Source organism: Bombina bombina, chromosome 8 (genome assembly GCF_027579735.1).
Source record: "Bombina bombina isolate aBomBom1 chromosome 8, aBomBom1.pri, whole genome shotgun sequence".
Taxonomy (NCBI): Eukaryota; Metazoa; Chordata; class Amphibia; order Anura; family Bombinatoridae; genus Bombina; species Bombina bombina.
Genome location: NC_069506.1, coordinates 153,725,738 through 153,743,767, shown reverse-complemented (window position 1 = coordinate 153,743,767; position 18,030 = coordinate 153,725,738). Strand labels below are relative to the sequence as shown.

The following is an 18,030-nucleotide window of genomic DNA, read 5'->3' as shown; positions in this document are numbered from 1 at the left end:
GGCGGAGAATGAGTAAACTCCAAAATGTGACCGGTGCTCAAGATGTAAACTATAAGCACATTATAAATAAAGGGGTGTGACCAATCTCTTAGAACATTAATAGAAAAAAAAATATATATATATATATATACACACACAGTTAAAGAACGATCTTTACTGGGGAGGGGGTAAAGGTCAGTCTTTCACTGCACATCGTGTAGCCAACTCCTAAAAGAAAAATCTAACAGAGCAATCTGTTCTCTTTGGTAGGTGTGACATCATTTTAACTGTCTAGGTGAATATTTGTTACTTTCACATTTCCCAGAACATTTATTTATCGTTTGAATTCAGAAACATTTTTGTGGAGTTTGTACATGACAATTAATTTATTAATTAGTGTGAACATATTATACAAAAACAACTTTAAATATATAATAGCATACACTTAAAGGGACAGTGAACCCACATATTTTCTTTCATTATTTAGTATATTATTTAGTTTCCAATTTACTTCTATTATCAAATTTGTTTTGTTCTCATGTTATTCTTTGTTGAAGAGATACCTAGGTAGGTAGCATGCACATGCCTGAAGCACTACATGACAGGAAATAGTGCTGACATCTAGTGCTCCTGTTAATGTATAACACTGTTGCAAAACTGCTGCCATATAGTGTTGTGGACACGTGCACACTCATGAGCATACATCTTAGCTTTTCAACAAAGGATAACAAGAAAACGAAGAAAAATTGATAACAGAAGTAAATTGGAAAGTTCTTTAAAATTGTATTCTCTATCTGAATCATGAAAGAAAAAAAATTGGGTTTTATGTCCCTTTAATATTCAATATTAATCAGGTTTAAGTCAAACAAAATTTACTCAGAATTTATGAGTAACAAGTTCATATAACAATGATCAACTCTCATCCCAAATAAAATGTAAGCTAAGGCCTTTCATCTTCTCCTGGTAAATTCTGTCAATGTATTCTTGTTGGGAGTCTGTGAAATGGTTTCTCCAGTCACCTCTGATTCCTACAATACAAATAATATATTAATTTGTATACAAAATATATAAACAGCAAAGTACAGTTTCCTGCACCAGAGCAAGGAGGATCTGAGCTTTGTATATAAAATACAAAGCTTTAATATCAGATAAAACACACTTAGAATATATGACCGGAAACAGCTATGAGGTATTCATACAATTAAACAGAATCTTTCACATATACCGTCTGATCTCCCCGGGATTTGCTCCTTAACCGTAGCATCAATGTGTATCAGAAGCATTGGTTTCCAGAGGAAAGAAGTGTTCTGTTTAACTGTTTGTAAACCACAGGAGATATATGAATATTTCCTTTATATACTGCTATTTAGATATTAGAATTTATGCATATCTTTTCTGTGTAATCTCATACATATGCTATTGTGTTATCTTGTGTGCAACACTCTGATCATTTCTTATTTGGGAATAGGATGTTTGAGATAGTTTAATTTCTGGCACTAAACCTACTAGTAATGTATCAATAATCAATGCATTGACAAATCCCCACCAAAAAGACCTTGATAAGCCAGAGAAAAGCTTATGGGGCCGATTTAACATTCTGCGAAAGCAGCTGTTTCTGTGCGAGCCTTCAGGCTTGCCGGAAACATAAGTTAGGAAGCTCCTTAATTCGTCCACCACCTCTGTGGTGGCGTGCAGCAATCATCCCGATAAGATACAATCAGGATGATTGACACCCCTGCTAGCGGCTTGTGTAATAAAAAAATGCCAACAACGTATGCTGTCAGCATTTAGCGATGTCGGCTGGACATGATCCGCTACAGCAGATCATGTCCGTCCGACATTTTTTTTTTTTTTCAATAATTTTTTATTGAGGTTAAAAATCAAAAAAACAAAAAACATCAAGCGTGATGAATTACAACAAACATATACATATGAAAAGAAAACCTAGCAAACAGGTTGCTGCAAAATAGCAAGTCTGTTACATCACGAATATGCAAATAAAAAAAATACAGTAAATAAACCTCACATTTTCTATTTTAGTTACATAAACAAGAAAATTTTAAACCTTATATTTCAAAAAATAAAAATAAGAGATAATCATTACGCAAAAATACAGTAAAAAAAGGAAAGAAGGGAAAAAAAAAAGAAAAAAAAAAATTGCCCCCACACAATTTATTATAGAGATATGCTTATTACTAAAGGCTCATAGATTACGTGAGATCCTTCTCTCACTTGACCCAAAGGAAAAAAAAATCGCACAATTTATTACAGAGATAAACTTATTACTAAAAGATCTTAGATTACGTGAGATCCTTCTCTCACTTGACCTTACTTCTCGCCTATATAATAACATAACAAGGGGGGAGGGAGAGGGAAAAAAAAAAAAAAGAAATTAAATATTCCTCTCCTTTCTGTTTTCATAAATGGATAAAAACACAAAAGTTAAATATCTCTCTCTCGATCCCGATCCCGACCCCGCCCGCCACCCCACTCCATCCCCCCCGAAAGCTATCAACTAGTGTTCCCTCACAGTGCCCTCAATCCACGTATGTGGAAAAACATTAAGTAACGTTAATTCCGCAAAACTCACCGAGGAAAGAAAGGGGGAGAGCATCCTTTTTTGCAAGGGATATGGATAGGACAAAATAACTGGTGTCCATTTCAATAGAAACTTCTTGATCCTTCTCTCCGATACATCATAAAGATAAAATGACTCGAAGACAATTTGATCTTGCAAAAATCTAAAAACCATAGCTAATCCCGGCATCCGCCTGGCCTTCCAGTTTTTGAGAATACAGTATCTAACAGTAAGAATAATAGAATTTAAACTATTTATGGTGTTCACATTAAAGGGCTCTTGTGGAGGACATAAGAAGATGACATCTTCCGCTGATAAAGCAATTGATACTTTGTATAGTTTGTTAAACCAAAATATAATCTTTAACCATAATTGTCTTACCCTAGGGCATGTCCAAAACATATGAAGCAGGTCAGCCCTATCATGTGAACAGCGGGGGCATACACTAATAGAAGTCAGGTAAAATCTGGAAATTTTCCACGGAGAAAGATAAAAATTATTAATCAATTTCATGTGAGATTCATTCCAAGATACCGGAGCTTTACACTTACGTAAAGAGACAAAACTCTGAATAATCTTATCTTGATTTACTGATGGGATTAACGGCAGCCAGGACATACAGATATTATCCCTAATTATGAGACTCTGCTTGGTCAGCATGATATCATACATCAATGATATTGAAGAGTTTCCAGCCACAGCTTTTCGCATAAAAAGCTTGATAACCGACCAGTCTGAGAACGAGGGAGAGGGCCAGCTTTGTGATAGGACAAAGTGGCGAATTTGAAAATAAGCAAATAAATTAGATCTAGCCAAGTCATATTTATTAAAGATCGTATCCACCGTTAATAATTGGTCATTCTCATCTAGTAACTGTTTGACGTAATGTAGTCCTTTATCAGACCAATCTTTGAAAACTTTTTGATGGAGGCCAGGCAAGAAATTAGGATTATTTACAATAGGCAACCATTCGGAAAATGAATAATCTATATTTAACATTGCGCAGAATTTTTGCCAGGCAAAAACTATATTTCTAACAGTAATAAGACATCTAACATTCTGAGGCAACTTCTGGACATCAATATGTAGTATAGCTTTTAACACAAATGGGGCAATCAAATGATTTTCTAATTCTTCTGATGACACTAAATTAGTACCAGCAATCCAATCTATTGCCGTTTTGAGCATGGCAGCTAAGTTATACAATTTAATGTTAGGAAGCGCCATTACCTCTAGTTCTTCTCTTGTTTTTTAAGCAATCGAAGTGTAAGAAAATATTTTCCTGTTAGATTTTATTCACAATCAGGAATGCTCAACTAACTGAAACTGTTGTGCAACTAATAGATTAGAATGTCATAGAAAAGGAGGCTTACTCATTCCCCTGTCCCTAAATATATAGTTTAGAAGAAGGGACTAAGTTGAAAGAATGATTATGGGATGAAGCTAGTGACAACCATGTAACTATAGGGTCTCTTCTTAAAATCTTTCTCTCTCTACATCTCTAGATACTTAGAGGCCTATTTATTAAAGGTCTGTCGGACCTGACCCGACAGTGTGCATCAGGTCCGACAGACCTCGCTAAATGCGGAGAGCAATACGCTCTCCGTATTCAGCATTGCACCAGCAGCTTTTGTGAGCTGCTGGTGCAAAGCCGCCCCCTGCAGATTCGCGGCCAATCGGCCACTAGCAGGGAGGTGTCAATCAACCCGATCGTACTTGATCGGGTTGAATTGTGGCGATGTCTGTCCGCCTGCTCAGAGCAGGCGAACAGGTTATGGAGCAACGGTCTTTAGAAACACGGGCCCTCAAGCTCCATTTGGAGCTTGATAAATGGGTCTCTTAATATAGGCTATTATAATGTTTCAATGAATGGAGTGGCTGTAATGAATATGCAAACTTCTCTTGTTGTTCTGACATCAGCACACGTGTTAAACAGGAAATATTTAAAGGTGCAGAGGTACTTTTGCCATTTCTTTATACCAATATAAATACTAATCTAAACCATCACCTTTTATTCAATGTCCAAAACCTTCTCCCTCTTTTATTTAATCCTTTCTATTTCTCACTCTCACCCCCCCCCCCCCTCTCCTTTTTTGTTTTCCCTATCCCCCAATACCGGTACTTTTAACATCCAAATATTAATTAGAAAACAATAATTTTTCCATTAATAATGTTATGATATTTCTGGCAACATATATTTAGTTTTTCTATCATTGTACCCTCTTTTCTCTTCCCCCGGTCTCATCATATTACACTATCACTTATTCCTCTTTACCCCCACCATCCTCATTAACTTAACTTTCTCTTATTCTACTTTAACTATTATAGTTTACTTTATCTGTTTTGTACTGAACATCCTATCTCTATCTTTATCAATCTACAATTTATCCTTTATCCTCTTGGTTCTTTCTCTTTTAGCCTTTTGTCTTTTTGTCTTTCCTACATATCCTCTACCTATCTAAACCTTAGTTTGGTCTTCATCAACTCCTTTCATCTTCTAGGTTTTTTTCTATAAAAAAATACTGAATGGCTGTATTGTTGCTCCCCCAAACGGTAGGTTTGGTGGTCCGAATCTAGTTTGTACAAATAGCAATGAACAGTCCAGCACAGCAGACCACTGCACGCCAACCAGGTCTCCACCACCAAGACCAGAAAATTATCCAAAATCCAAAGAAGGAAGGCAGCAAATGTGGAGTATAAATATTTTACCAAGCACACAAAGCGCAACGTTTCGGGAGATGACCTCCCTCAATCTAGTATGTAGCAGAGTATGTTGAAGAAAATGTGTGAATGACAGCCTAGGAAAGTCTTATTGAAGATTTTCACTTTCTACTTGTATGTGTGATGTTCCTAGGTAGTTCTGATGCTGAGTGACAAGTTATTTTGACAGTATGTGCCTTCTACTGACTCAGCTCTATATTTTATTTCTATTATCATATCATAAACCCATCTTGCTCATTTCCCTCTTACATTTTCATTTCTGTCTCTTTAACAAACTTTATAGTCAAAACTGAAATACAGATAAGTTTCTTGGGGGCGGAAGACCGTTGCTCCATAACTGTTCCGCCTGCTCTGAGGCTGCGGACGGGACATCAATCTACCCAGTTCTATAGGATCGGGCTGATTGACTCCCCCTGCTAGTGGCTGATTGGCCGTGAATCTGCAGGGGTGGCATTGCACAAGAAATTCAGCAGAACTGCTTGTGCAATGATAAATCCCGACAGCATATGCTGTCAGCATTTATCGATGTGCGGCGGACATGATACGCTACATTGTATCATGTCCGCTCGCACTTACATTAATTGGCCCCTATGTGTTTTAAATGAGAGTATTAGTGCAATACACTGATTTCAGCATAAATGCTTCTAGCAAAAGCTATGATGGTCTCAGTGATAGCTTTTGCTATCCACAGAGCAAACGGAGCATATGTCAATATTCAGACTTCAATCTTGGTCAGAGAGTAATATTATTACTAGACTGACCCTTTAACATTTTTTCTCATGCCTCTTTCACTTTAATTTGCCTTCTTTTTTCACATTTCCACATCCCCTCCCTTCTATTTTAGTATTATACCATTGTTTTCTCCTCTTTTCACCCGTCATTCAAACTCTTTTCATTAACATCTCTATTTTCTCCATGACATTCTCTGAATATATAATTAATTAATATTCTTAAATATCAGTGACCATAAACATTTATTTATCCTGTTGTTAAAAGAATGGATTCTTAGCTAGACTCATTAAAGGTCATCTACTTAAACATTTTGATAAATGCTAATGAAAATGTATAGCAAATGGTGTTTACCTTTTCTCATGAAGTTATATTTCTTATTCATAATGAAATCTGGAGCTTCGCTTTGGTTGGACATCTTGTTTTGTTTCATGCTGTTAAAGCTAGAATGTTCAACCACCATGTCAATTGCTTCATTGTCTAAGACTTTCCCCAGGAAATTACAGATCTTCAAAACAGTAGCCTTGTGATCCTAAAATTATAAAGACTTATTTAAAACCCTGAACTGCCTGATCCCAACTGTGGGCACAACTACGTTTTTTACAGAAAAGCAAGAGGTATTTATTGTATTTTTAGCTTTGCCATTGTACAGGATAAACACATTTTTATATATAAGCAATGGTGCAATAATATAATACTCTCAAACACATTATAACATTTTCTTTTTGAATTTTTCTGTCCCTTTAATATTTTCAGTTTTAGGAGAAATTTAACATGGACCTTTTTATTATTAACCAGGCAAGCCTCCATTTTGTATTATATATATATATGTATATATATATATATATATATATATATATATATATATATATACACACTCGGTGTGATGTCGTTGCACTCTCACCAAATGCCACCAACCACCAGGGTGCTGTAACAATTTTAACACAGAAAATCCACATTAAGCACTCACTGGTCTTCAGTCATCTGTGATACAAAACTTATTTATGGGTGTGACGTTTTCGGGATGTAACCTATCCCTTCTTCAGACAAAGTTAAATATACTTGACAAAACCCTCCCCCACCAGTGGACCAATCAAGATCTGCTAGTATATAGACATACAAAGCTAGTATATAGATATACAAAGCTAGTATACAGATATACAAAGCTAGTATATAGATATACAAAGCTAGTATACAAATATACAAAGCTAGTATAAAAATATACAAAGCTAGTATATAAATATACAAAGCTAGTATACAAATATACAAAGCTAGTATACAAATATACAAAGCTAGTATATAATTATACAAAGCTAGTATATAGATATACAAAGCTAGTATATAGACATACAAAGCTAGTATATAGATATACAAAGCTAGTATACAGATATACAAAGCTAGTATATAGATATACAAAGCTAGTATACAGATAAATAAAGCTAGTATACAGATATACAAAGCTAGTGTACAGATATACAAAGCTAGTATACAAATATACAAAGCTAGTATATAAATATGCAAAGCTAGTATATAGATATACAAAGCTAGTATATAGACATACAAAGCTAGTATATAGATATTCAAATTAAAATATGTTAAAGTGAAATTAGAGGCGCCCTCGTGTACTGGCAGTTATTAAATTGCCAGTATTGGTGTGCTATGTGCTACAATAAAGTGTTAATGTAAAACTTGTCACTAATTGTTTTTATAATAACAATACAATGTATGATGTAACAAGCAAAATAACAACCTACATATATAAATATAAATTGTTAGACTCAAACGATTTTATCAAAGTATACTACAATGATATGACTATCCCTCTGTCAATATAAGTTAGATAGTCCACACTCTCAGAGGTATTAAAATCTCCAGGCAGCAGACTCATTCCAGATAGGTGTTGGCAATCACAGGTTCTGTTCAAAAAGAGAAAAGAGAAGAGGCGCCAAATGGTGTGTATCGTTTTAAATTCAGTAGGCCATGCCCCCAGATAAAAACTACTTACAAAATTTCCAGCACTTGAGAAGTGCCACAAATGCCTTCTGAACTGTTAGCAGCCGTCCAGCTAGCTGAATTGTACCAGTACTGCTTCAATAATGTGCTGTGTGAAACAAAAAACACAAAAGTGCCACAATAGTGTGTATCAGTGTGATCACTTGTGAAAGCGCAATAATTGAAATGTACTCACAGGATATAGGGCACTTGAGAAGTGCCACAAAGACCTCCTGGACACTTGTCAGCTGTCCAGCTCACTTATTTCACCGATATCCTCTGGGTTCAATAGTTCAGGTCACAAAAGGGCTCAAATGAAGCACTCTACGATATACCTGCAGCTCAGTGTCCTGTTACTTGCATAAATGGCTGTCAGTATTAAATACCAAAAAATGCCGTGCTACTTGTAATTGTAATATAAAAAGATATTTATTTAAAAACAATGTTACACTACGCGTTTCCCGGTTGCTAAGACCGCTTCCTCAGGTGTAAATACAAATACAAAGTAGCCAAATTTTATAGCCCATTGTCGGCGTCTATCCCGACCTAGGGCGCATGCGTGAGCAACTTAAACATCGTTAGCCAATCCGTGTCTGTATAAGAATTATCTGTGGTATAATAGGTTCCCACTTAGGGGCTTGGCCTGTGACGTTACCCACTATCATATGAGTGCAGTGATTGACACTAGGTGCCGATGTGCCACATCAATGGCCAACACCGGTAAACAAACACATCGTAAGTGTTTTTTATATATTGCAAAAATTATTAAAGGATCGCCCCATTAATTTCAGTACTTGTTGTTTAAGCTCAGATTGGATTAGAGAATGTTGACCACGCATTTACAAATCATAAAAACCTTAAAAAATACAAGCATTGCTTCATAATGCATATATCTCGACATCTAAATACATAAACTCGATAAAAAAGCCACTATATTTGAACAAAATTATTTTCAAACATAATTTCTCATGCATATAACTAAACTAAAACACAAATTCAGCATGTTCTAATTTTTCGGTTTCCAGTGGCTATAACATTAATCTAATTCCTTACAAAATCCTATAAATATTACGATAAAAATTATATAGTGATCATATTTAAAAATTAAATTGATTTACCTAAAATGAATTAACATGGGTGTCGATGAATGGTGGAATGTGATGGCTATTGATTATTAACCAAGCTCATGATAGCTATCATGATGCTAAATAATAAATTACGTGAATATATATGAAAATATAAAATAATATAAAATGATATAAATAAATGGTGTTCTAATTAGTGAAATGTCTCATCAACAGATCTAATAGAATCAATAATTCAAATGTGTATAACCTAAAAACTATTTGTTGAGCTATACCTCATACTACAAGTATCTGAGTGTATTCATATACTATTTCATCTAGTGTGTCTGATGATGTTGTTGTCATTTAACAACAACCCCATCAACAGATATGATGCATTTCTACATTTATGTGTCCTAAACCTTAATTAAAAGCAGCCATGTCTATATTCTCATTTAAGCCATATGGTTGCAGAGTCTTGAGTTTCCAGATCCAAAATGTCTCCCTCTGTCTTAGGTGGATCAGCCTATTTCTACCCCATTTGGGAGCAATATATTCTAAAGGAAAAATGCTGAATATGTCTGTTTGTCCATCATGACAGTTTAAACTATGTCTTGGGACACTATGATTAACAACCCCATTTTTTATGTTTCTATTATGTTCCCCCCACCTTTTCTTAAGGGGTCTTGAGGACCTGCCGATATATTGAATTCCACATTGGCACTCAAGGAGATATACCACATAACTAGAATCACAAGTGAATCTAGAGGTTATCTCAAATTCTTCCTTAGTGGAAGTAGATTGAAATTTTATCCTATTTCCTGGAGTGTATTTACATAGGCCACAATTGGGACGATTGCATTTGAAGAAACCCCTTTTACCTATTGGCCAGTTATCTTTAATAATTTTGTTCTTTCCCCCTTTAATATATTTGTTCATTACCACCTTACTTGGAGCTAATTTGTTTTTTAAAGTTGGAGCTCTCTTGAAAATGCATGTGGGGACCTCCTCCAAGATATTTTTAAGGATACAATCATTGCGTAAAATGTACCAATGTTTGCATAAAATGTGTTTGATTTTATTGTGGTTACTATTGAATTTGGTAATAAATTTTAGATTATTAAATTTGGACTTTGAATTTTTGGATTCTTTTTCTCCAATATCGTTAGAATTTTCATTGCCTTCATGTTTCTTTTTAAAGTTAAAAAACTCTTCTCTATCTCTGATCCTGGCTTTTCTATAGCTTTCTTCTACCAGGTTTTTGGGGTAACCTTTTTCTAGAAACCTTGACCTTAGGATCTCTGCCTGATCATCAAAAATGTTTAAAGATGTACAGTTTCTACGGATCCTTGAAAACTGGTTATATGGTATATTGTTTACCCAGGCTTTAGAATGATTACTTTTATAGTTTAAATAGCTGTTTGTGTCAACTGATTTAAAAAAAGTTTTGGTGGTCACTCGTCCACTCTCATCCCAGCTTAAGATTAAATCCAGATATTCTATGGTATGTCTATTTATATTAGATGTTAATTTTAGGCCCATATTGTTGTTATTTAAAGATGAAATGAATTCCTGTGCAGATTCCTCTGTACCATTCCATACTAGTAACAGGTCATCAATAAAACGGCCATAGTACACCAGGCCTGCCCCCAAAGGAGACATATATATATATTGCTCCTCAAATATCCCCATAAACAGATTTGCGAAACTGGGGGCAAACCTGGTGCCCATGGCCGTTCCCTTGATTTGTAGAAAAAACCTTTCCTGATATACAAAATAATTGTGTTTTAACACAAAAGATATAGCCTCCAATAAAAACTGTCTTTGATTGGAAGGTAGATATTGATCTCTTTTTAAAAAATCATCTATTGCTTTCAAGCCCAGATCATGACAAATATTTGAATATAAGGAGGATACATCACATGTACACCAAATTAGATCACGCCCTGCTTTTTCAATTTTAGAGATCTTAGATATAAGATCTGGGGTATCTTTAATATAGGATTCTAAGCCCATAACAGGTTTTTTGAGATAGGTGTCTACATATTCTGATAAATTGCAAGTTAGATTCCCAATACCAGAAATAATGGGTCTCCCCGGTGGACATTTTGGGTCTTTGTGTATTTTTGGGAGGTGGTAATAATAGGCCAAATTGGGAGATGTAGGTACCAGATAATCTCTCTCTTTTTTATTAAGGATCCCTTCTGAAAAGCCTTTATCTATTAGTTTGGTGAGTTTAGCCATATACGCCAAAGTGGGATTAAAAGTCAATTCCCTGTAATAACATGGGTCTAACAGGATTTTATTAGCTTCTGCAATATAGTCTGGCATATCTTGTAGAACTACCCCTCCCCCCTTGTCCGCCTGTCTGATAACTATATCTTTGTTATTAGCCAAGTTGACGAGGGCCTTGTATTCAAACTCATTCAAATTATGATTGTTAATTTTATGGTTCATTGTTCCAAAATCTTCTAGTACTAAATTTTGAAAGAGAGTGATATTCGGACATATGGTGGGGGGATTAAAATTGGATCTAGGTGTAAGGTTGGAGTGTATGAAATCATCAAATAATGAATCACAGAATTCTTCAGGTTCACAATATACAATTTCCCTAGTGGGTCTCTCAGGCATGTCGTTTGTAATGATGGGAATTTGATTTGTTGACTTTAATTTTTTGTCACAAAAATACCTTTGTAGATTTAACTTTCTGACAAACCTGTTCAGGTCCACAAATAACTCAAACATGTTGTGTTTATTAGAAGGACAAAATGAAAGTCCTCTACTCAAAATACAGATTTCCTCATTAGTTAATGTGTGACTAGATAAATTAAAGATCCCTTCTTTCATTTTCGCAAGTTTTTGTTTTTTGGTTGATTTGGCTCTACCTCTGCAGCCACGCTTGCGTAGCTTCTCTTTCTTGGGGTTGATATTGGAATGTATTCTTCTCTTATGGGTGTTCTGTCTAATTGTTTCAGGTGCATAGGTAACCTTCTCTGGTTCGACTGAAAAAAATTCTGTCGTTTGTGCATCTGAAAAACCTGAGAGTTTCCAGGTTCATAAAAATCTTCTTCATTATTAGATCTATGATTATATGTATGATGAACTCTATTTTGTTCCTCATAGTTTCTAGGATCCTTCATGGGGTTGCCCTTATTAGACTCTCTATATTCTTGGTGAACACTAGGGGATTCAGTTCTCCTTTTTTTATCGAGTTTATGTATTTAGATGTCGAGATATATGCATTATGAAGCAATGCTTGTATTTTTTAAGGTTTTTATGATTTGTAAATGCGTGGTCAACATTCTCTAATCCAATCTGAGCTTAAACAACAAGTACTGAAATTAATGGGGCGATCCTTTAATAATTTTTGCAATATATAAAAAACACTTACGATGTGTTTGTTTACCGGTGTTGGCCATTGATGTGGCACATCGGCACCTAGTGTCAATCACTGCACTCATATGATAGTGGGTAACGTCACAGGCCAAGCCCCTAAGTGGGAACCTATTATACCACAGATAATTCTTATACAGACACGGATTGGCTAACGATGTTTAAGTTGCTCACGCATGCGCCCTAGGTCGGGATAGACGCCGACAATGGGCTATAAAATTTGGCTACTTTGTATTTGTATTTACACCTGAGGAAGCGGTCTTAGCAACCGGGAAACGCGTAGTGTAACATTGTTTTTAAATAAATATCTTTTTATATTACAATTACAAGTAGCACGGCATTTTTTGGCATTTAATACTGACAGCCATTTATGCAAGTAACAGGACACTGAGCTGCAGGTATATCGTAGAGTGCTTCATTTGAGCCCTTTTGTGACCTGAACTATTGAACCCAGAGGATATCGGTGAAATCAGTGAGCTGGACAGCTGACAAGTGTCCAGGAGGTCTTTGTGGCACTTCTCAAGTGCCCTATATCCTGTGAGTACATTTCAATTATTGCGCTTTCACAAGTGATCACACTGATACACACTATTGTGGCACTTTTGTGTTTTTTGTTTCACACAGCACATTATTGAAGCAGTACTGGTACAATTCAGCTAGCTGGACGGCTGCTAACAGTTCAGAAGGCATTTGTGGCACTTCTCAAGTGCTGGAAATTTTGTAAGTAGTTTTTATCTGGGGGCATGGCCTACTGAATTTAAAACGATACACACCATTTGGCGCCTCTTCTCTTTTCTCTTTTTGATATAGATATACAAAGCTAGTATACAGATATACAAACCTAGTATACAGATATACAAAGCTAGTATATACAGTAGATATACAAAGCTAGTGTACAGATATACAAAGCTAGTATATAGATATACAAAGCTAGTATACAGATATACAAAGCTAATATACAGATATACAAAGCTAGTATATAGACATACAAAGCTAGTATATAGATATACAAAGCTAGTATACAGATATACAATGCTAGTATACAGCTATACAAAGCTAGTATATAGATATACAAAGCTAGTATACAGATATACAAAGCTAATATACAGATATACAAAGCTAATATATAGATATACAAAGCTAGTATATAGACATACAAAACTAGTATATAGATATACAAAGCTAGTATATAGACATACAAAACTAGTATATAGATATACAAAGCTAGTATTCAGATATACAAAGCTAGTATATAGATATACAAAGCTAGTATATAGATATACAAAGCTAGTATACAGATATACAAATCTAGTACATAGACATACAAAGCTAGTATATAGATATACATAGCTAGTATACAGATATACAAAGCTAGTATACAGATATACAAAGCTAGTATATAGATATACAAAGCTAGTATTCAGATATACAAAGCTAGTATAGTATATAGACATACAAAGCTAGTATATAGACATACAAAGCTAGTATATAGATATACAAAGCTAGTATACAGATATACAAAGCTAGTATACAGATATACAACGCTAGTATATAGATATACAAAGTAGACATGTGCGATTCGATTCGGTCCAAATCGAAATTCGGCCGAATTTGTCAAATTCGGAGATTCGGATCGATTCAAATTTCCGAATTGCTGTAGTGCCGAATCTACCGAATAAATCCAAATCAATTCGAATTTATTCGGTAGATTCGGATGGCCGTGTATTACACTAGTATTGTACAGTATATTAGGTTTTATCACTCTGCTATGGGTTAAACCTAATATACAGTACATAATACTCGTGTAATACACAGCACATCCCACCTAACACTTATCGAAATTCCGATATTCAGATATACAAAGCTAGTATATAGATATACAAAGCTAGTATACAGATATACAAAGCTAGTATACAGATATACAAAGCTAGTATATAGATATACAAAGCTAGTATATAGATATACAAAGCTAGTATACAGATATACAAAGCTAGTATATAGATATACAAAGCTAGTATACAGATATACAAAGCTAGTATATAGACATACAAAACTAGTATATAGATATACAAAGCTAGTATTCAGATATACAAAGCTAGTATATAGATATACAAAGCTAGTATATAGATATAAAAAGCTAGTATACAGATATACAAATCTAGTACATAGACATACAAAGCTAGTATATAGATATACATAGCTAGTATACAGATATACAAAGCCAGTATACATATATACAAAGCTAGTATATAGATATACAAAGCTAGTATTCAGATATACAAAGCTAGTATATAGACATACAAAGCTAGTATATAGACATACAAAGCTAGTATATAGACATACAAAGCTAGTATATAGACATACAAAGCTAGTATATAGATATACAAAGCTAGTATACAGATATACAAAGCTAGTATACAGATATACAACGCTAGTATATAGATATACAAAGTAGACATGTGCGATTCGATTCGCTCCGAATCGAAATTCGGCCGAATTTGTCAAATTCGGAGATTCGGATCGATTCAAATTTCCGAATTGCGGTAGTGCCGAATCTACTGAATAAATCCAAATCAATTCTAATTTATTCGGTAGATTCGGATGGCCGTGTATTACACTAGTATTGTACAGTATATTAGGTTTTATCACTCTGCTATGGGTTAAACCTAATATACAGTACATAATACTAGTGTAATACACAGCACATCCCACCTAACACTTACCGAAATTCCGATATTCAGATATACAAAGCTAGTATATAGATATACAAAGCTAGTATACAGATATACAAAGCTAGTATACAGATATACAAAGCTAGTATACAGATATACAAAGCTAGTATATACAGTAGATATACAAAGCTAGTGTACAGATATACAAAGCTAGTATAGAGATATACAAAGCTAGTATACAGATATACAAATCTAGTACATAGACATACAAAGCTAGTATATAGATATACATAGCTAGTATACAGATATACAAAGCTAGTATACAGATATACAAAGCTAGTATATAGATATACAAAGCTAGTATTCAGATATACAAAGCTAGTATATAGACATACAAAGCTAGTATATAGATATACAAAGCTAGTATACAGATATACAAAGCTAGTATACAGATATACAACGCTAGTATATAGATATACAAAGTAGACATGTGCGATTCGATTCGGTCCAAATCGAAATTCGGCCGAATTTGTCGAATTCGGAGATTCGGATCGATTCAAATTTCTGAATTGCGGTAGTGCCGAATCTACCGAATAAATCCAAATCAATTCGAATGTATTCGGTAGATTCGGATGGCCGTGTATTACACTAGTATTGTACAGTATATTAAGTTTTATCACTCTGCTATGGGTTAAACCTAATATACAGTACATAATACTAGTGTAATACACAGCACATCCCACCTAACACTTACCGAAATTCCGAATTTCCGAATCAAACCGAACCGAATCCAACCGAATCCAGACAAATTTTTTTCGAATTCGAAAGAATCCGAATGAATCCGAAATTAATTCATTCGATTTTTTCCGAATTAGAATCGATCCGAACCAAAATTCGAATTGATCCGAATCGATCCGAACCAAACCGAACCAAATTCTTCGAAGCTGCACAAGTCTAATACAAAGCTAGTATATAAATATACAAAGCTAGTATACAAATATACAAAGCTAGTATAAAAATATACAAAGCTAGTATATAAATATACAAAGCTAGTATACAAATATACAAAGCTAGTATACAAATATATAAAGCTAGTATATAAATATACAAAGCTAGTATATAGATATACAAAGCTAGTATATAGACATACAAAGCTAGTATATAGATGTACAAAGCTAGTATACAGATATACAAAGCTAGTATATAGATATACAAAGCTAGTATACAGATAAATAAAGCTAGTATACAGATATACAAAGCTAGTGTACAGATATACAAAGCTAGTATACAGATATACAAAGCTAGTATACAGATATTCAAAGCTAGTGTACAGATATACAAAGCTAGTATACAGATATACAAAGCTAGTGTACAGATATACAAAGCTAGTATACAGATATACAAAACTAGTATACAGATATACAAAGCTAGTGTACAGACATACAGATATACAAAGCTAGTATACAGATATACAAAGCTAGTATACAGATATACAAAGCTAGTATACAGATATACAAAGCAAGTATACGGATATACAAAGCTAGTGTACAGATATACAAAGCTAGTGTACAGACATACAGATATACAAAGCTAGTATACAGATATACAAAGCTAGTATATAGATATACAAAGCTAGTATATAGATATACAAAGCTAGTATACAGATATACAAATTACAAAGTTAGTGTACAGATATACAAAGCTAGTATATAGACATACAAAGAGAGTATACAGATATACAAAGCTGGTATACAGATATACAAAGCTAGTATACAGATATACAAAGCTAGTGTACAGATATACAAAGCTAGTGTACAGATATATAAAGCTAGTATACATATATACAAAGCTAGTATATAGATATACAAAGCTAGTATACATATATACAAAGCTAGTATATAGATATACAAAGCTAGTATACATATATACAACGCTAGTATATAGATATACAAAGCTAGTATACAGATATACAAAGCTAGTATACAGACATACAAAGCTAGTTTACAGATATACAAAGCTAGTATACAGATATACAAAGCTAGTGTACAGATATACAAAGCTAGTATACAGATATACAAAGCTAGTGTACAGATATACAAAGCTAGTATACATATATACTAAGCTAGTATACAGATATACAAAGCTAGTGTACAGATATACAAAGCTAGTATACAGATATACAAAGCTAGTGTACAGATATACAAAGCTAGTATACATATATACTAAGCTAGTATACAGATATACAAAGCTAGTGTACAGATATACAAAGCTAGTATACATATATACTAAGCTAGTATATAGATATACACAGCTAGTATACAGATATACAAAGCTAGTGTACAGATATACAAAGCTAGTGTACAGATATACAAAGCTAGTGTACAGATATACAAAGCTAGTGTACAGATATACATAAGCTAGTGTACAGATATACAAAGCTAGTATACAAATATACAAAGCTAGTATACAGACATACAAAGCTAGTGTACAGATATACAAAGCTAGTATACATATATACTAAGCTAGTATATAGATATACACAGCTAGTATACAGATATACAAAGCTAGTGTACAGATATACAAAGCTAGTGTACAGATATACAAAGCTAGTGTACAGATATACAAAGCTAGTGTACAGATATACAAAGCTAGTGTACAGATATACATAAGCTAGTGTACAGATATACAAAGCTAGTATACAAATATACAAAGCTTGTATATAGATATACACAGCTAGTACACAGACATACAAAGCTAGTATACAAATATACAAAGCTTGTATATAGATATACACAGCTAGTACACAGACATACAAAGCTAGTATACAAATATACAAAGCTTGTATATAGATATACACAGCTAGTACACAGACATACAAAGCTAGTATACAAATATAGCTACA

The 18,030-nt window shown here is 34.0% G+C and overlaps 1 protein-coding gene across 2 annotated transcripts in view; it reads right to left on the bottom strand.

The window, feature by feature from the left end:
* Positions 1 to 279: 279 nt before the first annotated feature.
* LOC128638600 (sulfotransferase 2B1) overlaps positions 280 to 18,030 on the bottom strand; it is a 119,605-nt gene continuing 101,854 nt past the window's right edge. For both annotated transcript variants that reach the window (XM_053690654.1, XM_053690655.1), the window contains 2 exons: positions 6,362 to 6,539; positions 280 to 1,007 (listed from right to left, as the gene is read on the bottom strand). In XM_053690654.1, the coding sequence (XP_053546629.1) occupies positions 892 to 1,007; positions 6,362 to 6,539 (294 nt within the window). In that variant the 3' untranslated portion in view covers positions 280 to 891. The remainder of the gene's footprint in view (positions 1,008 to 6,361; positions 6,540 to 18,030) is intronic.